This window comes from Carcharhinus amblyrhynchos, chromosome 34 (genome assembly GCF_965287045.1).
Source record: "Carcharhinus amblyrhynchos chromosome 34, sCarAmb.v2.hapA, whole genome shotgun sequence".
NCBI classification, from domain to species: Eukaryota; Metazoa; Chordata; class Chondrichthyes; order Carcharhiniformes; family Carcharhinidae; genus Carcharhinus; species Carcharhinus amblyrhynchos.
The window spans coordinates 3964092-3987950 of record NC_137357.1 but is presented as its reverse complement, the minus strand read 5'-3'; the positions used below and the strand labels follow the sequence as shown (position 1 = coordinate 3987950).

Genomic DNA, 23859 nt, shown 5'->3' with positions numbered 1-23859 from the left:
TACTGTGAAAATCCCCTAGTCGCCAGCCTGTTGGGGTTACACGAGGGAGAATTTAGCACCTAACCAGCACATCTTTCAGACTGTGGGAGGAGACCGGAGCACACCTGCAGGCAGACATGGGGGGAGAAGCTGCAGACTCCACACAGACAGCGAGTGACTCAAGCTGGGAACTGAACCCACATCCCCGACGCTGTGAGGCAGCAGTGCTGGCTGTTGTGCTGCCGTACTGTGGTTGTGGAATCTGCAGGTTCTCCCCATATCTGCGTGGGTTTCCTCGGGGTGCTGTGGTATCCTCCGGCAGTTCGAACGACGTGCTGGTTAGGTGCTAAATTCCCCTTCCATGTACCCAAACAGACGCTGGAGTGTGGCAACAAGGGGATTTTCACAGAAACTTAATTGCGGTGTTAATGCAAGCCGACTTGTGACTAATAAATAAACTTTTAAAGACAGTGACCCAAGCCCGGGAATTGAATCCGGGTCCCTGGCACCGTGAGGCAGCAGTGCTAACCCACTGCGCCACCGTGGTGTCCTGGAGGAGAATTGCCTTGCTTTCTCTCCTGCTTGACGACGGCTCGGCATTCGAGCCTAACAACTCCTTGTATCTAACAACGGGTGAGGAACATTACCAAGTGACTTGTAACCCGGAGCCCTGAAGCCCGTTATTGGGGCACGATTTTGATATGTTTTGCTCAGTGCGTCGGCAGTCAGTGCCTTGTTCCAGGTGAACATGATAGTGATGCCTGCTAGTGCCACTTTGCCCAAGAAGGGATCTCAAGAGCGACATACAGTAGTAGTTTGAACAACTTTCTGCAAAGCATGCGCTTCTTAGTAGAGGTAGCCTAATCTTGGGGTGATTTGACTTTATAAAGCTTGCCTTGCATCCACTCACTAATCTGTGTGTTAGCCATTAACCCGAGAAGCTTGCTTTTGTTCCCTCTTCCCGTCTCGTTTGCTTGCTGTGAATGCCACGTAAGCATGTTTCTCAATTGGTTTATTTTTTTTCTAACATGCAGTGCGCGGTACAACCTATCGTAAATCGTAAAAGCAGAAGCAAAGTTTTGGTTTTATTTGAGACGCTCGTTTGTGTATAAATTGTCCGCTCCTCCTGATTTTTCCTCTCTGTGACCTGGACTGTTCGCAGAAAGAAGGTGAATTCTTGTGGCTCGAAAGCCTTGCCCGACCGGCACCTCCCGGTTACCGGACGCGCGGCGAGAGTTGGCGAGGAGGGCAGGCTGCGCCTGGCTGTGAAGTGCTGCATCGCTTGGCCCTCTGTGCTCCGGCGCACGGGCAGGGCTGCCCTCTGCAGCGTGACACTTGTGCCGCAAATCGCCATCGTCAAAGGCGGGGAGGCTCGAGCGCTGGGATGTATGACGGGGCTTGTGGGGGCGGGGGGGGGAATCGGGGAGCAGTACTCCGTGACGGAGCGCCACCGGACAGCGCTGGGGCAGCATTCCACGATGGAGCACCATCAGACAGCATGGAGAGAGTCTGTTGGGTCTCCTTCGCCTTTCCAACGCTTAGTTCCCAGCAGGGCAAGAGTTGACTGCAAAGACCAAGGGGTTAAAAGAGCTGGATGAGGGCGGTGGAGGGGTACAGCTGCCACTCGTTCCACGGGACACGAGGATGGTGAGACGCCTGCACCTATATTTAAACAAATACTGTGCAGGTTGGGAACAGTGATGCAGGCTCCTGCCGGTCGCCTGTGTCCTGCTGAGATATTTGAATCCTGGATTTGAAATGAAATTGGGAATTGCGCGCGAGGTGGCCCCTCAGCATCATGTTGGCAGCACTCTGACAAAGCTACACAGTTCCTCCCCTACGTTTCCTTATCTATTTTTCCCATATCGCTATTAAATCTGCTTCCACTTTGGGCTAAGACATTGCAGACTGCCGCAACTTGCTACGTTTTAAGAAGGAGCAAGTTTCCCCCCAGTTCTTTCGCCACTCTTGGGTTGCTGATGGCTCTGTCACCGATTTTTGTCCTTATTTACTCGACCGAAGAAAGGGGCTCATCGTTTTGAGTACCTCCTCCACATCGACCCTCAACCCCCCCCCCCGCAGCCTTGATATCCTCTGTGACCCCGAAACCACACACTCTCTGCAACCCCAAAGTCACCCTCTTCCGCCTCCATAACACACTCTGCCCATGGAAGTTCTCCACTGAAACTCTCAGCCATCCCTTTGTCATTTCTCCACTGGATTATTCCGATGCTGTCCCCGGCAGCCTTTGGTTATCCATCCTCTGTACCCATGGGTTCATTCACAACTCCTTGTGCTGCTTCTATCCTCATTCATAGCAAGGCCTGTTCGCCTGAGCTATACTGGCTCCCGGTCCAGGCAATGCCTTCATTTTAGCATTCCTGTCCATCTTTTTGTGGCTTCACACGCTCACCACCACCCACTCGGCCAATTTTCTGCAACGTTCCAAAGCTGCTCCAGTTCTGGCCTCTTGCTCGTCCCTAATTGTAATCATTCAGCCACAGGCTTCAGGCCAAGTCTTGGAAAACCGCCGTTACATCTCCGCATTAATCTCGCGTGTGCTCTCTTGTGTCCCCTCTTGCGCGCACTTGCTCTCTTGCACGTACACGTCTTAAAATCCACTTCTAACGATCAGAGACTTGATAAATGTCCAAATATGTCTCGCACGCGCTCTCTGTCCCTCCTCACCACACCCCCCCCCAAACATACTCATACTCTCTCTTTCTTGTGCTCTCTTTCTCCACATGTGCTCACTTTCTCTCTCACACATGCTTTCTCTCTTCCACACATACTCACTTTTACCTGTGCTCACTCTCTCCACACAGATTTGCTCCCTCGCATGCTGTCTCTCTTACTTGTGCTGTCTCCCTCTCTCGCACGCTCTCTCTCCAAGCGTACTTGTTTTTTCTTGTACACACTCCCTCTCCATGTGTATTCGTTCTCCCATGTGCGCACACTCTCTCTCCAGACATGCATACTGTGTCTGGCGTGCGTTCTCCACATATACTAAGTCTCTCGCACGCACGTGCTCTTGCGCGCTTGCTCTCTCTCTCTCTACACATGCTGTCACGTGTGTTCTCTTACTCGTGCTCTCAGTCTGCACATCTCACTCTTACTCGTGCTCTGTCTGTACATTTACACACTCTCGTGCGTGCGTGCTCTCTTTCTGTCCACACATACTCACCCTCTCACTCACTCGCTCCTTAAAACCCACCAAAATTCCACTTGATAAATGTCCTAATACCTCCTCTCACTCTCCCTCTTGTTCTCTCTCTGGCACGCTCTTGCTCTCTCTCTTGCACTCGCTTCTTAAAACCCGCCTCTAATAACCAAAAACTCGATTAATGTCCTAATATCTCCTTGTGTGTCTCGGTGTTGTATTTTGTTTGACGCTCCTGTGAATTGCGTTGATCCAGTTTACCACGTTGCAGATGTTAAATCATTGCAAATTGTTCTTAATTCTGTCCACATCACTGAAGCCCTTAATCCCTGATGCCATTCTAATAAATCTCTGCACTGTTGGTTCTCCTTTATTTTGACATTAATCTGTTCCCATGCTCTTCCTTCACCCTTATTCGCCTTTTCCAATCCTGTGTACTTTCTGTAGCAGTTTGGTCCTGAATTTATCACAAGGTTTCGGTTTCATTTTATCTTCCATGTCTTCAGTCACCCAGCAAGCGCGAGCTTTGAATATTCTTCCTTTACCCTTCATGGGTTTGTAACGAGCCTGTACCCAAACCATTTTGAAGACTTCATAGAATCCCTACCACGCATAAGGAGTCCATGGAGCCTGCTCCCACGTAACCCCATGCATTTACCCTGCTAATCCCCATCAACCCCATGCTAAATTTACTGATACTGAAATTTACTGACCCTGATACTAGGGTCATTTTAGCATGGCCAGTCAACCTAACCCGCACGTCTCTGGAGGAAACCAGAGCATCTGGAGGAAATCTCCACAAGCACTGGGAGAACGTGCAAACTCCACACAGACAGTGAGCCAAGCCAAGAATCGAACCCGGATCCCTGGCGCTATGAGGCAACAGTGCTCCCCACTCTGCCACCGTGCTGCCCTTCTCATTGCTCGCTTACTGCCGATCCTCAATTCATGGACCGGATCCTTTCCATCTCGCTGCTGTTAGCCTGCCCCCACTCTCACCATCCACTGATTTAATGTTTGATTTTGTTTCTTGCCGCCTTTCCTCTTTTTTTCTCTATCAATTCCAAACCTAATGTTGTGATCAGTGTTGCCCAAATGCTCCCCCCTCTATGAAACTGCATTTCTCCCACTTCATTACCCAGTGCCAGATCCAGCACTAACCCCCTTCTATGTCTGGCTGAGCACCTCTTGGGGGAAAAACCCCCCCGTACCCATTTCAACCTCTTGGGGGAAAAACCCCCCCGTACCCATTTCAGCCTCTTGGGGGAAAAACCCCCCCGTACCCATTTCAACCTCTTGGGGGAAAAACCCCCTCGTACCCATTTCAACCTCTTGGGGGAAAAACCCCCTCGTACCCATTTCAACCTCTTGGGGGAAAAACCCCCTCGTACCCATTTCAACCTCTTGGGGGAAAAGCCCCCTCGTACCCATTTCAACCTCTTGGGGGAAAAGCCCCCTCGTACCCATTTCAGAAACTCGTTTCCTTTTCTGCCTTGGATGATGTGAATCGAGAGCCCTTCGCACACCGTCTGCTCACACCACGAATTGACCATGTTTTGGGTGAGATTTGAAAACATCTTCGTTTTAAAGTAGCACTCGTTCTGACGTACTTGTGGTTGGTTGGGGGCGGGGGGGGTAGTGCAACGGTTTCTTAGCATGTTGCAGTTTTGTTCTGAAGTGCCACTTGATATCGAGCGAGGAAAAGTGCTCACGCGGGAAGCAAGCAGAGGCGGGAAGCTGTCGCCTTTCAACAAGAGGGCTCCCTCCCTGTTCAGACGGGCATTGTGCCACACTTTCAAGACTATTCCCAACACACGACACTGGAATCAAACCGTTCAAAAATAGAAGAGCAGCAACTCATCTCTGTGCTGCTTGTGGGATCTTGCCGTGCATGAAATACTTGCTTGTCGACAATACTGACTGCGCTCCCAAAGCAGTTCATTGTACTGGAGCATTGAGAGATATTTTTAAAACATAGAAACCGGAAGCAAGAGTAGGCCCTTCGAGCCTGCTCCGCCATTCATTTTCATAGAATCATAGAACCCTACAGTGCAGGAAGTGGCCCTTCAGCCCATTGAGTCTGCACCGACCACAATCCCACCCAGGCCCTATCCCTACATGTTTTATCCGCTAATCCCTCTAATCTAAGCGTCCTAGTACACTAAGGGAATTAGCATGGCTAATCAACCCAACCCGCACATCTTTGGACTGTGGGAGGAAACCGGGGCACCCGGAGGAAAACCACGCAGACACGAGGGGAATGTGCAAACTCCACATAGACAGTGACCCGAGCAGGGAATGATCATGGCTGATCATCAAATTCAATATCCTGATTTCCACCCCCCCCCCCCTCCCCCATTATCCCTTTAGCCCCAAGAACTATATCTAATTTCTTCTTGAAATCTCACAATGTTTTGACCTCAACTACTTTCTGTGGGAGTGAATTCCACACATTCACCACCCTCTGGGTGAAGACATTTCTCCTCGGTTCTAAAAGGTTTACCCCTTATCCTCAAACTATGACCCCCTAGTTCTGGACTCCCCCACCATCGGGAACATTCTTTCTGAATCTACCCTGTCTAACCCTGTTAGAATTTTATAAGTTTCTGTAAGATTCCCTCTTGCTCTTCTAAACTCCAGTGAATATTACCCTAACTGGCTTAGTCTCTTCTCATGTGACAGACCTGCCATCCCAGGAATCAGCCTGGTAAACCTTCGCTGTGCTCCCTCTATAGCAAGGACATCCTTCCTCAGATAAGGACACCAAAACTGCATTCAAGTCCAGTAACAATAACCCCCTAGTTCCGGACTCCCCACCATCAGGAACATTCATTCTGAATCTACCCTGTCTAACTTTGTTAGAATTGTATAAGTTATTAATGAGCCTCTCCCCTGACTCCTCTGAATTCCAGTGAATAGAATCCTAACTGACTTAGTCTTGCTCATATGACAGCCCTTTTTTAATTCATTGGTGGGACATGGGCATCGCTGGCTGGGCCAGCATTTATTGCCCATCCCTAGTTGCCCAGGATAGTTGAGATTCAACCACATTGCTGTGATTTTTGGAATCACACGTAAGCCAGACTGGGTAAGGACGGCAGATTTCCTTCCTTAAAAGACATTAGTGAACCAACCATCCCAGGAATTGGCCTGGTAAATTTCGCTGCATAAGTGCATTCGTTTTTTTTTGCACTGTTTCAAGCCTCCATCTCAAAACCTGGGAGTAAGGTAGCTCTCGTCCAGTGCCCTTTGGCAGCAATGAGCCACTAATCTCTCCAGAAATCAAGGTCAATATGACACTGCCAGTGTTTGCAAGGGTAACTTGCCCTCGACAGTAGCATTGCTCAGTGATTAATGACTGGGCCTAATTCCAGTTCCACACTCGTGGGCTTTCCAGAGTGGACAATGTCCTCTTGAAAGAATGCCTTGCATTGAAAAATGCTAACTGATGCAAACAACAGATTTCCGAACACAGCTCCTTTTCATAAAATACTTTATACCACAGCGTAAAACATTTCGGCAGCCACTGTTTTTGAACCCCTGTTTAAACACAGTACTTTAGACCTCAAATAACCTCGATCGGCCTAGGCATCAAGCCAAGATTTCAGAGGATCATAAGATCCCCACAGTGCATAAGGAGGCCATTCAACCCATCGAGTCTGCATCAGCCACAATCCCATCCAGGCCCTTTCCCCACAGCCTGAAGAATTTACCGCAGCTAGTCCCCCTGGCACTAAGGAGCAATTTGGCATGGCCAATACACCTTATCCACACATCTTTGGACTGTGGGAGGAAACCCATGCAGACACGAGGAGAATGTGCAGACTCCACACAGACAGTGACCCAGGCTGGGAATCGAAGTCCCCAGATGCTGTGAGGCATTGGTGCTAAGTGCTCCTGTCTCCAACACATCCTCAACAGGTAGACAGACTTGACTCTTTCCCTCTTGATGCCAATGCGCTGGGTACGTTGTGCCCTTGAACATCGCTTGCAATCTGCTGCCGAACTCTTTTTTAGGTGCAGAGTCCATTCACGAGCTGTGGAGGAATGCAGCTTGCCAAGGTTAATGCTGTGTGTCTGATGAGCACAGTAAAAGTCCGAATCTGCTGCGAGAGCAAAATCCAGTTGGCCCCGTCCGAATACTTATTTTCATAATTGTTTTGCCCACCCCCTAAAAAGCCAGCTGCCAACTCCACCTCTTCCCCTCACAAACAAACAAACACACACAGACACTCAAGTCCGGAGTTATCACCCCTATTGTACCTGCCTCCACCCCTGTGTGATCCCTGTGGTGTCTGCCTCCACCACCACCCCGGCAGTGTGTTCCACACACCGACCACTCCCTGTAAAAAGAAACTTATTCCACACATCTCCTTTGAACTAATGCACACCCCCCCCCCCCGCCCCCCCAACCCTCACATTGTCCCTCCCACCTTAATTGCATGCTCCTGAGTATTAGACACTTTAACTCTTGGGGATACAGATTCTGACTGTCAACCCTATCTATGCCTCTCATAATTTTTAGTAAGAAGTCTCACAACACCAGGTTAAAGTCCGACTGGTTTATTTGGAATCACGAGCTTTTGGAGCACTGCTCCTTCCTCAGGTGAGTGGAGAGGTAAGTTTCGTAAACGCGGTGTTTCCAGGCCAAAACACAATTGCAGGATAATGGTTGGGATACAAGTTTTTACAGGTAGTCAAGTCTTTCCAGGTACAGACGGTGTGAGTGGAGAGAGGGATAATCACAGGTTAAAGAGGTGTGAATTGTCTCCAGCCAGGACAGTTAGTAGGATTTTCCAGGCCAAATGCTGGGGGTTACACACAGTGTGACATGAATCCAAGATCCCGGTTGAGGCCGTCCTCATGCGAGCAGAACTTGGCTATCGGTTTGTGCTTGGCTATTCTGCATAGTCGTGTGTCATGAAGAACGATTACCCGAAGATCAGGTGCTGAATGCCCGTAACTGCTGAAGTGTTCGCCAACAGGAAGGGAACAACTCGCAGTTCCAACCATTGTCCTGCAATTGTGCTGTGGCCTAAATACACTACACTGTGTTTGTGAAACCTACCTCTCCACGCTCACCCGAGGAAGGAGCAGCCCTCCGAAAGCTCGTGATTCCAAATAAACCTGTTGGACTTTAACCTGGTGCTGTGAGACTTCTTACTGTGCCCGCCCCAGTCCAACACTGACATTATAATTTTATAGACTGTATGGGTGCTGGACGGTTTTTTTTCCTCAAATAGGGCCACTCGTATTTAGTGTACTATTTGACGCTGGAAGTTGATTAGATGATGAGTTGGCCTATATGGCTGGCATTGCAACTCCCTCTCTTGTGTTTTCCTAACTGCTTTTTTTTTTGTTTTGGACACTCCCCTGAGGTTGAATTTATCAAAAACAGATTTTTTTTCTGGTCTTGCTATCAAGATTTAATGAGACACGATGTGGCTTGGATGGTTGAACTCTGTTCAAAATAATAAATTCTGATGACTGTTTTTTGTTTATTCCCCCACAGTGGCTGCTATTTTGAGTGCCCAGCCTCGGTCCTGTTCCGTGACAGGAAAGCTTGACTCTATTACAGCCTGCTCTGCCCCACAACTCCAGTGGGCGGCACAGTGGTTAGCACTGCTGCCTCACAGAGCCGGCGACCCAGGTTCGACTCCCGGCTTAGGTCACTGTCTGTGTGGAGTCTGCACCTTCTCCCCGCTGTCTGCGTGGGTTTCCTCTAGATGATCCAGTTTCCTCCCACAGTTCATAAGATGTGTGAGTTAGGTGGATTGGCCATTCTAAATTGCCTCTTCGTATCCAAAGATGTGCTGGTTAGGTGGATTGGCCGTGGTAAATTGCCCCTTAATGTCCAAAGATGTATACGTGAGATGGATTGGCCATGGTAAATTGCTGCTTAGTATCCAAAGATATGCATGGGTTAGGTGATTGGCCGTGCTAAATTGCCCCTTAGTGTCAGGGGGACTAGCTAAGGTAAATACATGGGGTTGTGTGATAGGGTGAGATTGTGGTGCAGACTTGATGGACCTAATGGCCTCCTCCTGCACTGTCGGGATTCTATGTTGGTTGTTTTGCCTATCTAACCCCACTTTTCTCTCCTCTTCTGGTGTCCGATGCCTTCACTACCCTGCCCGAGCAGCCATTCCCCACACCCAAGAACAGAATGAGACGGGCTATTCACCCCTGGGAAGGCATCTAGCATTCCAGCTGAAACCTGCTCTCTGTCTAGATATAGAGATTTGGTCTTTTCTGGAGAAATATTTAAATGTTGTGAGGGGGAAGATTTATCATACAATCCCTACAGTGCAGAAGGAGGCCTTTTGGCCCATGAAGCCTGTAGCGACAATCCCAATCAAACTATTACCCCAAATATTTACCCTGTAAATCCCCCTGACACTAATTTAGCACAATCAATCCACCTGACCTATACATCTTTGGAGACTAAGGGGCAATTAAGCATGGCCAATCCCCCTAATCTGCACACCTTTGAGAAAACGAGAGCACCCGGAGGAAACCCACGCAGACACAGAAAGAATGTACAAACTCCACACACTCCCAAGGCTGGAATTGAACTCGGATCCCTGGCGCTGTGAGGCGACGGTGCTAACCACTGTGCTGCCAAAGACAGAATTGACGTGATTATATTGTCTCGACTGCAAAATCTCAATTCACTTTTTTCCCCCGTCTGTTACTTGTTGAAGCAGTTGAACAGTGGAACACAAACCCCATCGCGTTTCTACCTCTCCTCCGCTCCGAAGAAGAATCGCACAGATTCCAAACGCTAACCCGCCTCCTCTCTCCACAGATGCTGCCTGACCCGCTGAGGTCTTTGTTTTCCAGCACTTTCTGTTTTGGTTTCAGATTTCCGGCAGTGTTTTGCCGCTAATGTTCCTTTATCAGCACAATCTTGTTTGTAGGTGTGGAGTTAATCTGATGCAAATACGTCCTCTCTTCCACAAAACGCACTGTTGTCTATCCCGTACCTATCCCCGACTTACGAGGGGAGCATTCTCATGCTCTGTCTCTGCATTCCCATCTCTTGAGCGTAAGTGCTGTTCCCATCCCTGCGTCTCCGCAGAGTGGTTCCCTATTTGTCCCCCAGTATCTGCTCACGTTGGAAGAATTGATGGCTAGTTTCCTCCTTTTCTTCAACTGGGAGGACTGCGCTCTTGCCCTGGCAAGGGGCATCCGCTTTCCTGCTCCACTGAGGTTAGGAGCTCAGGTGGTCACTCCAGTTTGTTTCCCCACTGATGTGATCCCTGCAGTTTTCACATTTCTGATTTACTCGGTCAGCGAAACTTACCTCCCCCTTCCCCCTCCGAGAAGTACCAGGACTCTCCCTTTCTCTGTTGCTCTGTCAAAGCTCCCTCAACCGTATCTGCGCTTGGCATGAACAGGGACGCTGCCTCTCTGCTTTTGCATGCTCCAAGTGACTGGTTATCTGCTTGGACCCTTTGCCTTAACCCAGAGCTCCATTGTGTGGCCTTAAGGAGAGATTTGGACTTTCTACCTTCTGTCATGCATGAAAAATAATGTGTGTGTGCAATAGTTTTTTTTCCCAAACTGAGCCCTGAATCTGGGACCTTGAAACGTTTGAAGGCAAGCTAACTCATTCCAAGGTCACATCAGGGTGCCCGCATGTCCTGGTGACCAGCGGTTGTCACTGTGACTGCTGGATCTAACACTGAAACCCTTGATTAATGAGCTTGCCCGCCCCTTTTTTTTAAACCCTGCAATGAAGTTACTGTGAAAATCCCCCCCTAGTCGCCACACTCCGGCGCCTGTTCGGGTTACACTGAGGGAGAATTTGGCACCTAACCTGCACGTCTTTCAGACTTTGGAAGGAAACCGGAGCACCCGGAGGAAACCCACGCAGACACGGTGAGAGAACGTGCAAACTCCTCACAGACGGTGACCTGAGCTGGGAATCGAACTGGGTCCCTGGCGCTGTGAGGCAGCTGTGCTAACCACCGTGCTGCCTTCCAAGTCCAGTTGTGCACAGAGCTCCAGTTGTAAAATACCTCTCCGAATGAGCCTCAATTTCCCTCCCCCGCCCCCGTTGCGGTTGTTCTTTTGGCAGTCCGTACAGTTGTCTGGCTCCCCTTTGCTTGTTGGGCTGTGAAAGTGCCCCCGCCCGAGGCTGTCCTCTTGGCAGTCCATATAATCGTCTGGTTCCCCTTTGCTCAGTGAGAAGTCTCACAACACCAGGTTGAGGTTCACCAGGTGTTGGGAGACTTCTTACCGTGTTTAGCCCAGTCCAACGCTGGCGTCTCCACGTCATGACTCCCCTTTGCTCGTCAGTCGAGCTGCCCCTTAAGTGTTAGTCGAAAGAGTGCTGCCTCCTAGGTTTCCTTCCGTGGGTGCCCCAGGCTGAGTGAAGAGTGGGTAGCCGGAGATTTGCGTTGTTCTTCTGTTCATTTTCTGGGGGTGGGCGGGCGGGCATGCAGTTCTCAGACCTTTGGGGAGGCCCCTTGGCTGGCCCAACGCAAGCTGCGCATCGCTGATGTGGATACTAATCTATGGGCTGCATGGCAGAGAGAGGAGCCGGTTTGCATCCATGTCCCCCCCGCCCCGCCCCCCGCCCCCCGGCACAGCTTCACGTTTCCGGATGCATGGCCCGGGTTTGCAAATAATGCCTTCCGTTTTAATTCATTCTGTGGCGCTGCATGCTCTTTAATGCTTCAGGATGCACTCGTTAAGACCCAGGCAGGCTGAATCTGTACTGAAAGCGTTGACGCTGTTGTGGCACTGGTGTTCACACAAATTGGACTTTTTTTCTAAAGAAAAATCACCCTGTTTCCTTCTCCACTCTGGCCATTGGCAGTTTCGAGAGTAAAGGGTACTGAGTTCAGTGGGGTACGTGCTTCAGACGATGCACTGTAGCATTACAGTCCGAGGGCTAATTGTAACCACACCTGATACTCCGATTGGAGCCTAGCCCACGGCGGTGGAAATTGCAATGCCTGGGCCTCTCGTTTTTCTTTCCAGAAAGAAACAAGCATTCCACTCCTGCTACAGAGAGAATGCCGGTGCCGTTTTTGATCACCGTGGCTGTCAAAACTGTGCGCGCGCTCCGGCATAGCTGGGTAATAAAACACCAAAAAGGTTTCCAACGGGTCGAACCCCAGCACTGAGGGAAGGTCAGAAGCGTTCTTGGGCCATGCTCTTTTGCCTTTGCGAAACCCTCCCCTCACCCCCCACCCTTTCTATTACAATTTAAAACGACATGGAATCCCCACAGTGCAGGAGGAGGCCATTCGGCCCATTATGTCTGCACTGACAACAATTCCACGCAGGCCCTATCACTGTAACCTCACTATTTACACTCACTCGTCCCTCTGATAATAAGGGACATGGCCAATCCACCTTACACATCTTTGGACACTAAGGGGCAATTTAACATGGCCAATCCACCTAACCCACACGTCTTTTGGACTGTGGGAGGAAACCCACGCAGACGCGGGGAGAATGTGCAGCCTCCACACGGACAGTGACCCGAGCCGGGAATCGAACTGGGTCCCTGGCGCTCTGAGGCAGCAGTGCTAACTACAATGTCCCTTTTTTTTTCCCCAAAATCTCTCCCCCTCGCCCCAGCTGAATTTCTGAATCACCAGGAGTCCCTGATCGATTCTGACTGCGCTGGGTGGAGGCGTTAACATTTCACCTCGACGGGGGCAGGGGAGAAGATGCTGCAACTCTTTCAGTACAATGCTATTGATCCACCAGTGTGTTTACATGCATCATTAATCATGATGCCATGGCTGGATTTGATTTGCCTTGAACCGCACAAGGGCTGAATTTGCAATGACTCGAACGATCTCTGGCTTTAATTTTTATTATTTTTTTTAGACTTTTCCTTTTTTTAAAGACTAACTATTTTGCTCGCTGTTCTGTTTTTTTTTGTCTTGTTTCTTGCACTCTCTACCCATAGACATCGCAGTCTGCAAGGAGCGCCTGAAAAAATTGACAGTAGGAGGTAGGCAAGTAGCTGCCGCTGTTGACATTCAGCCAGTTTTGTCTTTGTTGTTTGGCGTTTTGATTTGTTTCTGATCTGAGTGAGACCAGCGGGGTGGGGGGGGCGGGGTAAGCAGGGTTGGGAGGGACAGGCTGAAAAAACCGACAGCAGCCTGCTTTCAGATCTGATTTCAAAATCACTGATGTCATGCCTAATTCTCTTTTGGAATTTAAACCATCCCCCAACGAGGACAGCCCAAGAATCCCGTGGGTGCACTTTTTAGTTGGGGGAGGATCGTAGAAGAATCGTAAAATCTCCACGGTGCAGAAACGGGCCGTGCAGCCTATCGCACCTGCACCACTGACACAACTCTCATCTATTCACGTAACTCCACATTTACCCTGCACACTAAGGGACAATTTAGCATGACCAATGCACCTAACCTGCGCATCTTTGGACACTAATGGACAATTTAGCATGGCCAATCCACCCAACCCACACATCTTAGGACAGTAAGGGGCAATTTAGCATGGCCAATCCACCTAACCTACACATCTTTGGACACTAATGGACAATTTAGCATGGCCAATCCACCCAACCCACACATCTTAGGACAGTAAGGGGCAATTTAGCATGGCCAATCCTCCTAACCTGCACATCTTTGGACAGTAAGGGGCAATTTAGCATGGCCAATCCACCTAACCCATACATCTTTGGACTCTGGGAGGAAACCCACGCAGACAGAGGGAGAATGTGCAGACTCCGCACAAACAGTGACCCAATCCGGGAATGGGTAACCGGAAAGTGATAATCACTGTGCTACCCATGTGACTCCTGACCCCACAGCAACATGGTTGTCTCTTAACCGTCCCTCCTGAAATGGCCGAGCGAGCTGCCAAGTTCGAGGGAGTTGGGGATAAGTGGGACACACCCCTCTAATGAGTCATGACATCTCTGATCGATAAATCAATGAGACTCTCATTTTTGGGGTATCAAATCATTGCAAGTGGCATTGCTTGGCGTGTTTTTACAATACCTAACAGATTTTGAGTGTCTAACGGCTACCAGAAGGAATTATACGAAATGGTTGCTCTGATGGGGAAGAGATTTGATTATCAATAGACTAGTCTTTGCTTCTTCAGTGCTAATCCAAATCCTTGATGATGGTTGTGCGAACTGACACTTGTCACTAGAGGAAGTGTAACGTGATGGCTCTCTCTCTCTCTCTCTCTCTCTCTCTCTCTTGCTTTCAAGAATGCCTTTCACACCTCCAACCCTTCTCGAGTTCCCAAAAGGGTTAAGTGTTTCTCTTGTTTACACGCTCTCAATCAGTCCCTTCCAATACCCTGTGCCCCTGGTTGTCTGCCCTACCTGTTTATCCGTGCTTTGCTGATCCATCTTGTGTCTTGTGAGCGTTGTATGTACCCCATTCATTGGTGTCACCCAGGACACAGTTGAGGAGTGAGTTATCCGTCCATTAGGTAGTTTGTGTGGCTGTTACTCTGAAGTTGCTCTTGTCCATGAGACTATAAATGTCTTCCCAAACAGGAATTTTCTTCTTAAGAAGCCTATTTTTTCCACCGAGTGATCGAGAAAACAGCAGTCCAAGTCATCTCGACAGTAAAAAAAAGGCAATCTATTTTGCAATATTGAGAAAGCTCACTGACCCTTTCACCTTGAAAAGACAAAGCTAGGATCAAGATTTAGAATTTTTATTCCTGAGCCCTGAACTCAGAAGCTAATTTTTCCCAGCACTCCTCAGCCTTTAGGCTTCCCCCACCCAAGTGCCAGTTGAACTCTGACCTTTTGTGCCATTCTCTGACCATTTTGACCACCACCTCGTGGACGAAACTCAGGATTGCAGCATTAAAGGGACAGGTGGACTGAGCAGAACAAGCAATGTAACTGTAACCTACAGGCAAGGCCAAAGGAGTCCATAAGGAACATTCGATGATGGGCCTTGTATCAGAACAAGCCAAGTTTAACTCTCGACCTTGGCTGACATCGCAGGGTGTGAATTTGGACACCTCGATTTCCTCACCATCTGTCTCTAAACCCAAATAATCTACATGGCCAGGGGGTATTCTTTCTTGTTCATTTTCTCTTTCCTTCTGTGTCTGTCCCTCTCTCTCTGTGTTTGTCATTTTTTCTCTCTCTCTCTCTCTCTCTCTCACCCTCCCCCTCTCTCTGTCTGTGACTCCCTCCACCTCTCTCTCTCCCTCCTGTCTGTCCCTCCCCCCCCCATCTCTCTCTCTCTCTCTCTCTCTCTCTCTCTCTCTCTCTCTCTCTCTCTCTCTCTCCGTCCCCCCCCCCTCCTGTCTGTCCGCCCCCTCTCTCTCTCCCTCCCTCCCTCCTGTCTGTCCCCTCTCTCTCTCTCTCTCTCTCTCTCTCTCTCTCTCTCTCTCTCTCTCTCTCTCTCTCTCCCCCCCTCCCTCCCTCCCTCCTGTCTGTCCCCCCCCTTCCCTCCTCTCTCTCCCTCCTGTCTGTTCCACCCTCTCTCTCTCTCTCTCTCTCTCTCTTCCCCCCCCCCCCCCACCTCTCTCTCCTGTCTGTTCCCCCCCCCCCCACCGTCGAGTGTTCAGGATCCTTAAGCGGGAGGGGAGCCAGCCCCAAGTGGTGGTTCATGTCGGCACTCATGACATAGGTAGGAATATAGGGATATAAAACAGAAATTCAGAGAGTTAGGGTGGAAGCTTAGGGCTAAAACAAACAGAGTGGTTATCTCTGGTTTGTTACCTGTGCCGCAGGATAGCATGGAGAAGAACAGAGAGAGAGAAAACATTTGAACTTGTGGCTGAAGGGATGGTGCAGGAGGGAAGGGTTCAGATACTTGGATAATTGGGGTTCATTCTGCGGTAGATGGGACCTCTACAAGAGGGATGGTCTGAACCTGAACCTGAACCAGAGGTGTACTAATATCTTGGGGGGAGGGGTGTGTGGAATTTGCCAATGCTATTCAGGGGGGTTTAAACTGATTCAGAGGGGGGATGGGAACCTGAATTGTACAGGAGGATGAGAATAGGGAGGTCATGGATAAGGTTTCTCAGTCACAGCAGAGTATTGGCAGGCGGGAGGGTGGTTTGAAGTGCGTATACTTTAATGCGAGGAGCATACGCAATAAGGTGGACGAAGTTGCAGCCTGGATTGGTGCCTGGGACTTCAATGTTGTGGCTGTTTCAGAGACATGGATAGAGCAGGGACAGGAATGGTTGTTGCAGGTTCCGGGGTTCAGATGTTTCAGTCAGAGCAGAGAAGGTGGTAGAAGGGGGGAGGCGTGGCATTGTTAGTCAAGGACAGTATTACGGTGGCAGAAAGGACGTTTGATGTGGATCTGTCTATTAAGGTAGTATGGGCTGAGATTAGAAACAGGAAAGGAGAGATCACGCTGTTGGGAGTTTTTTATAGGCCCCCAAAAAGTTCCAGAGATGTGGAGGAAAGGATTGCAAAGATGATCCTGGATAGGTGCAAAAGTAACAGGGTAGTTGTTATGGGGGACTTTAACTTTACAAATATCGATTGGAAAAGCTATAGTTCAAGCACATTAGAGGGGTCAGTTTTTGTCCAATGTGTGCAGGAAGGTTTCCTGACACAGTATGTAGATAGGCCAACAAGAGGTGAGGCTACATTGGATTTGGTACTGGGTACTGAGTAGGGTCCCATTCGTAGACATGCAGGGTAGAATAGGTGTAGGGTGATGCGGCGGCGCGGGCTCGTTGGGCCGAAGGGCCTGTTTCCCGTGCTGGGTTGTTCTTTGTTCTTCGTTCTTTGTAATGAACCAGACCAGGTGTTAGACTTGAAGGTAGGTGAGCACTTTGGTGAAAGTGACCACAATTCGGTCACGTTTACCTTAGTGATGGAAAAGGATAGGCATATACCGAAGGGCAGAAGTTACAGCTGGGGGAAAGGTAATTATGAGACTATTAGGCGAGATTTAGGATACATAGGGTAGAGTAGGAAATTGCAGGGGCTGAGAACATCTGAAATGTGGAGCTTATTCAAGGAGCAGCTACTGCGAGTCCTTGATAAATATGTACCTGTTAGGCAGGGAGGAAGTGGTCGAGCAAGGGAACTGTGGTGTACTAAGGAAGTTGAATCTCTGGTGAAGAGGAACAATGAGGCTTATGTAAAGGTGAGACGTGAAGGCTCAGTTAGGGCACTGGAGAGTTAAAAATTAGCCAGGAAGGAGCTAAAGAGAGAGTTAAGAAGAGCTAGGAGAGGACATGAGAAGACTTTGGCGGATACGATCAAGGAAAATCCTAAAGCTTTCTACAGGTATATCAAGAATAAAAGATTGGTTAGGGCAAGATTAGGGCCAGTCAGAGACAGCAGTGGGAAGTTGTGCATGGAGCCTGAAGAGATAGGAGAGGCACTGAATGAGTATTTTTCGTCAGTAATCACGCAGGAAAAAGTCAGTGTAATTGAGGAGAATACTGCGATACCAGGTAGTAGACTAGATGGGATTGAGGTACATAAGGAGGAGGTGTTGGCAATTCTTAAGAGTATAAAAATAGATGAGTCCCCTGGGCTGGATGGGATTTACCCTCCGGATTCTCTGGGAGGTTAGGGAGGAGATTGCAGAGCCTTTGGCTTTGATCTTCATGTCGTCATTGGCTTCAGGTATCGTGCTGGAAGATTGGAGGATAGCAAATGTTGTCCCCTTGTTCAATAAGGGGAGTAGAGACCATCCTGGGAATTATAGACCGGTGAGCCTTACTTCTGTTGTGGGCAAAGTTTTGGAAAGAATTATAAGATTTATAATCTTCTAGAGGGAAATAAATTGATTAGGGATAGTCAACACGGTTTTGTGAAGGGTAGGTCATGCCTTACAAACCTTATTGAGTTTTTCGAAAAGATGTCCAAAGAGGTGGATAAGGGTAAGGCAGTTGACTTGGTCTATGTGGATTTTAGCAAAGCGTTTGATCAGGTTCCCCATGGTAGGCTCTTGCAGAAAATGCAGATGCATGGGATTGGGGGTGATTTAGCAGTTTGGATCCCCCCCCTCTCTCTGCCTGTCCTCCCCCCACCCCCCTCCTCTCTGCCTGTCTTCCACCCTCCCCCCCCACCCGCTCTGCCTGTCTGTACCCCCTCCCTGCCCCCGTCCGTCTGTCCGTTTCACCCCCCCTCAACACCCAACTCCTCTCCCGCTTCCCCTGTCTGTTCCCCTCCCTCCTCCTTGTCCCTTTTCCTTTAGTTCTGTCTTGTTTGCAATTTGTATGGTTTCTGTTTTGATATTCTTTGTTCTATAAGTTTGTCTGGGGAAGGGGAGTTAATGAGAGAGCTGGCGTTCAGTTTGACGGCTTTTGAAACTGCCCGTATCCGCAGACTTTAAATATGTCAGCACCCGCCAGTTACACCCCACCGCCTCGCCCTGTTTCTCCAGAAGGTTAATCACAGTCCCTATTGCTTGTGTAAGATGTTATTGAAACACAGACAAGGTCAGAAAGTTACACATTTCTCGAGGATTTGAATTAGGCCACAGAAGGTTCCCCCGACTTAATCCCTCGGAGCGAAAGCCCGCATCTGAACAGTGCCTTTCAGCTGGCATTCCTGAACCAGTGTGTCTTGTCTTTCTCTGGTGCCTGCAGGGATCATGCACCGAGAGAGTGTCTTTGCCCTGCCGGTGGAATTGGAGGTACCTTTCACTGTGGCCGCAGCCCCGAGGTGACAACCAGGAGTTGCAGAACGAACAGTTCTATCCTGTTTGGGGTTGGCGGAAGAGGATTTAATTTTCAGATATTATCAGAATAATTCTAGCCTGGTCGTATCCTCTGGCTATTGAGGAGAACGGTTTGATTGGAATTGTTATGTGTCTCATAATCCGCAGTCCAAGTATTGCTGAGTTACCACACTAATAGCTGGGGTGCATGTGCTTGCTCGGCTCCACCCATTCACCAAGGGCACTTGACCTTGTGTTGTGTTTGCCCGTGCATGTTTGATGTGGCAAGCCCGCCCGCTGTCTAGTTGTGTGCCCGTCCAGTTGTAGCTAAGGCGTGCGTCGCGAGGTCGAACACTAAAAATTAACTTTTTTCTTTGTTCTTCTTGTTCGTCCCTCCTCCCCTCTCCAACCTCCCACCGTCTCCTCCAATGGTGTACACTAACGTGTCTTTTTTTTTATTTCTACGGCGCTTTCCGTTTCGGTCTCGAATCGAAATTGCACATCGGACGCCTCATTTCACCGAACCGCTTTCTACCTCTGCCACCCCCTGCCTTTTGTGACTGCTTCCCCGACGCACATTTAACAACCTGGAATTGTTTGTGCGCACCATATTCGCACTTCGCTCTCCCAAACCTGTGTCTCATCTTTTTCCTGTTACGAACCTTGCCATCTTGCCCCGCATGTACCTTCCTTTGCATTGTTCCCCCTGCACACTGCTCCCCCCCCACCCACTGACCACCGATGGACCACGTGGCTTTCTGTGCTTCACCTCCTTCCCCCTTGGCTTCCCCGTCTCCTCCTTGTCGCCTCGCGGTCCACATTATGCAGCATTTTACGGCCTGGATGAATCGGACCTCGACAAAGTCTTCCATTTGCCCACCACCACTTTCATTGGAGGCAATGAAACTGCCCTTCCCCTCCGAGAGATCATTCGACGGATGGAGGTAGGTGCTGGAATTTGAAGGGCTGAAGGCACTTCTTTTTCTTATTTAATTCCGCCCCCCCCCCCCTGTCATTTTATGTGCCATGGTTATGAAAGATTCTTGGAAGAGGCCCAGTCCATACTTTGATCATTCATTGGTATTGTCTCATTTTAAGTTAGCAACGGTTGCTGGGAAACCAGTATCTGCAGTTCAGCCACTTGATGATCATAGAATCACACAATCCCTACAGTATAGAAGGAGGCCACTCAGCCTCTAGCATCTGCACCACAATCCCACCCAGGCCTTATCCCCACAACCCCACGTATTTACCCTGCTAATCTCAGTGAGACTAAGGGACGATTTAGCATGGCCAATGCTCGTAACCTACACATCTTTGGACACTAAGGGACAATTTAACATGGCCAATCCACCTAACCTGCACATCTTTGGACACTAAGGGACAATTTAGCATGGCCAATCCACCTAACCTGCACATCTTTGGACACTAAGGGACAATTTAACATGGCCAATCCCCCTAACCTGCACATCTTTGGACACTAAGGGGCAATTTAGCATGGCCAATCCACCTAACCTGCACATCTTTGGACACTAAGGGACAATTTAACATGGCCAATCCACCTAACCTGCACATCTTTGGACACTAAGGGACAATTTAACATGGCCAATCCCCCTAACCTGCACATCTTTGGACACTAAGGGGCAATTTAGCATGACCAATCCACCTAACCTGCACATCTTTGGACACTAACGGGCAATTTAGCACGGGCAATTTAGCATGGCCAATCCAGCTAACCTACACATCTTTGGATACTAAGGAGCCATTTAACATGGCCAATCCACCTAACCTACACATCTTTGGACACTAACGGGCAATTTAGCATGGCCAATCCACCTAACCTACACATCTTTGGACTGTGGGAGGAAACTGGAGCACCCGGGGGAAACCCATACAGACACAGGGAGAAGGTGCAAGCTCTGCACAGACAGTGACCCAAGCTGGGAATCGAACCCGGCAGCAGTGCTAACCACTGTGCCATCGTGTCGCCCCATTTAAACCGAATATCAGAAAATGTTCCACACTTGTATTCCTACTTCGACTGATACAACTGCCAAGGAGAAATGAAACTCTGGCGCTTTTTTGTTAATGGTCTAATGGTGTTTGTCTGATAAATAGCGTTAGTGGGCATCTTTTCGCACGTCCTGCACTCAGCCAAGTGCTCTCTTGCCTCTCGGCAGATGTCGTACTGCCAACACATTGGCGTGGAGTTCATGTTTATCAATGATCTGGAACAATGCCAGTGGATCAGGCAGAAGTTTGAGACTCCGAGTGCCATGCAGTTCACGAACGAAGAGAAACGTACCCTCCTGGCCAGGCTGGTCCGCTCTACCAGGTCAGTATTTTCTCCCCCTGCCGAAACTGGGCAACTCAACAAATGCCTGATAGGAAGGACAGGCATACGTTTTTCTCTATTCTGAGTCAATGCCCTCCAGTCTTAGACTCTACCATGATGGGAAACGTCCTCTCAGCATTTAATGTGTGAAGCCCCATTAAGGATCCTTGATGTTTCAATGAGATTTCCCCCTCTCACTCTTCTGGAGGTCTTCCAGGTCAGAGGCTGGGAATCCTGCAGAGAGTAACTCACTTCCTGATTTCCCCCAAAGCCTGTCCACCATCCACAAGGCACAAGGCAGGAGTGTGGTGGAATACTCCCCGCTTGCCTGGAAGGGTGCTTCTCCCAACAACACTCAAGAAGCTCGACACCATCCAGAACGTGCTTACGTATCATATGGGTGGGGGAGCATATCAGAAGGTTTGCCTGACTTATTTCTGGTTGCGTGGTTTTAAGAAGCCAATTTTGCATGGCTTTGAATCGATTAACCCCTCGATACTCTGAATTTATCATCAGGATGGCTGTGCCTCATTCTTATCCTTCCGTCGGTTTGATGTTCTTTGCTCTCTCTCTCTCTCAGGTTTGAGGAGTTTCTGCAGAGGAAATGGTCCTCGGAGAAACGCTTTGGCCTGGAAGGCTGCGAGGTGCTGATTCCTGCACTGAAGACCATCATCGACAAGTCCAGTGAAAATGGTGTTGACAACATCATCATGGGCATGCCTCACAGGTAACGCCGGAGGCTAGTGGGTCAGGGCTCCCTGCCACTGGGAGCTAGTCACTCCCCACAGCGGATATAAAGAAAGCCCCAGCGTTATCTTTCACTCCCCTTTTCTTTCTCCGTCCGGCTGGCTAATTCCGGCCCTTTGGATGTTTGACCTGTTGTTAACCTGCAGCTCATGGATGGACCAGTTGACTCACCTCCACTTTGTGTCAATGCAGCTCACTTTGGGAATTGAGTGAAACGGGGCTTGACCCTTCCACTGACAGGAGTAGGATTCCAAAGCTAGGATATCTAGCACAGAAACAGGCCATTCAGCCCACCCAGCCCATGTCAGCACTTAGGCTTCACTCAAGTCTCCTCCCATCTTCCCTCATCTATCTCCGAACTCCCCCTTTCCTTCTCCCTCTTCCCTTCTCCCTCATGTTTATCCACCCTGTTCACCTCAACCTCCCCTGTAGCAGTGAGTTCCACATTCTCCCCACTCTGAGTGAAGAGGTTTTTCTGAATTCCCTATTGGATTTCTCAGTGTCTATTTATATCGCATCTGCTCTTCCCCCACAAGAGAAAACGTTTTCTTTGTACGCACTCCATCAATATGGGGATAAGGAAATGGGTGGGATTGTGGTCGATGGGCCGAAGGGCTGCCTCCTGCACTGTAGGATTCTATGAAAAGCTTTTCCGAATTATTGAATATAAAGCCCACTAACGCCTCTTTCTCAGGAGGCTAAGGCTATGACTGTCTCCAATTTTTACAGACCATGAACTGACTCAAGAACAGCTTCCTTCCTGTGTTTTCCCGATGGAAGAGAGAATGTCCAGGGTGTGTGGGGTCCTTGATTATATTGGCTGCTTTTCCCGAGGCAGTGGGAAATGTAGACAGAGTCAATGGATGGAAGGCTGGTTTGTGTGATGGATTGGGCTACATCCACAACCCTTTGTCGTTTCTTGCAGTCTTGGGCAGAGTAGGAGCCCATACCAAGCTGCAATACAACCAGAAAGGATGCTTTCTATGGGGCATCTGTAAAAGTTGGTGAGAGTCGTAGCTGATTCTTAGTCTTCTGAGAAAGTAGAGGCGTTGGTGGGTTTCTAAACTATAGTGTCAGCGTGCAGGTACCAGGACAGGTTGTTGATGGTTTGGACACCTAAAAACTTGAAACTCTCGACCCTTTCAACTTTGTTCCTATTGATGTAGACAGGAGCATGTTCTCCACTCTGCTTCCTGAAGTCGATGGCAATCTCCGTTGTTTTGTTGACATTGAGGGAGCGATTATATTATCAGAAAAGATTTGACAGACTGGGTTTCCTTTCCCTTGGAAAATAAAGGCTGCTGGGATAACCTAATCGAGCACTCTAAAATCTTGAAAGGTTACTAACAACAAGGATACAGAGAGAATGATGTTTCCCCTTGTGGGGAAAGATCATAACTAGAGGCCATCAGTATGGAGCGGCACAGTGGTTAGCACTGCTGCTTCACGGCACCAGGGACCCGGGTTCAAATCCTGGCCTGGGTCACTGTGCAGAGTTTGCACATTCTCCCTTGTGTCTGCGTGGGTTTCCTCCGGGTGCTCCGGTTTCCTCCCACAGTCCAAAGATGTGCAGGTTAGGTTGATTAGCTATGCTAAATTGCTCCTTAGTGTCCTGGGATGCATAGGTTAGAAAAATTAACAGGTAAATGTGTAAGGATGTGGGGGTAGAGCCTGCATGGGATTGTGGTCGATGCAGACTCGATGGGCCGAATGGCCTCTTTCTGCACTTTAGGGTTGCTATGATTTTATGAGCGGGTTAGGTGAATTCGCCGCGCTAAATTGCCCCTTAGCGTCCAAGATATGTATTTAGGTGGATTGACCGTACTAAATTGCCCCTTGGTGTCAGGGAGACCAGCTAGGGCAAATACATGGGGTTGTTGGGACAGAGTCCAGGTGGGATTGTGGTCGGTGCAGGCTCGATGGGCTGAATGGCCTCCTTCTGCATTGTAGGGATTCTATGATAATATGTAACAGTCACCAAGAAATCCGATAGAGAATTCCGAGAAATCTCTTCCCCTAGAGAG

The 23859-nt window shown here is 49.2% G+C and overlaps 1 protein-coding gene across 2 annotated transcripts in view; it reads left to right on the top strand.

Moving 5' to 3' along the window:
- LOC145361345 (2-oxoglutarate dehydrogenase complex component E1) overlaps positions 1 to 23859 on the top strand; it is a 104689-nt gene that overhangs the window by 48198 nt on the left and 32632 nt on the right. The window contains exons 5-8 of one of the 2 annotated variants that reach the window (XM_080217016.1): positions 13074 to 13118; positions 19582 to 19697; positions 20934 to 21088; positions 21669 to 21815. In XM_080217016.1, coding sequence (XP_080073142.1) covers positions 13074 to 13118; positions 19582 to 19697; positions 20934 to 21088; positions 21669 to 21815 — 463 coding nt within the window. The remainder of the gene's footprint in view (positions 1 to 13073; positions 13119 to 19581; positions 19698 to 20933; positions 21089 to 21668; positions 21816 to 23859) is intronic. The other variant, XM_080217017.1, reaches the window with a different exon arrangement.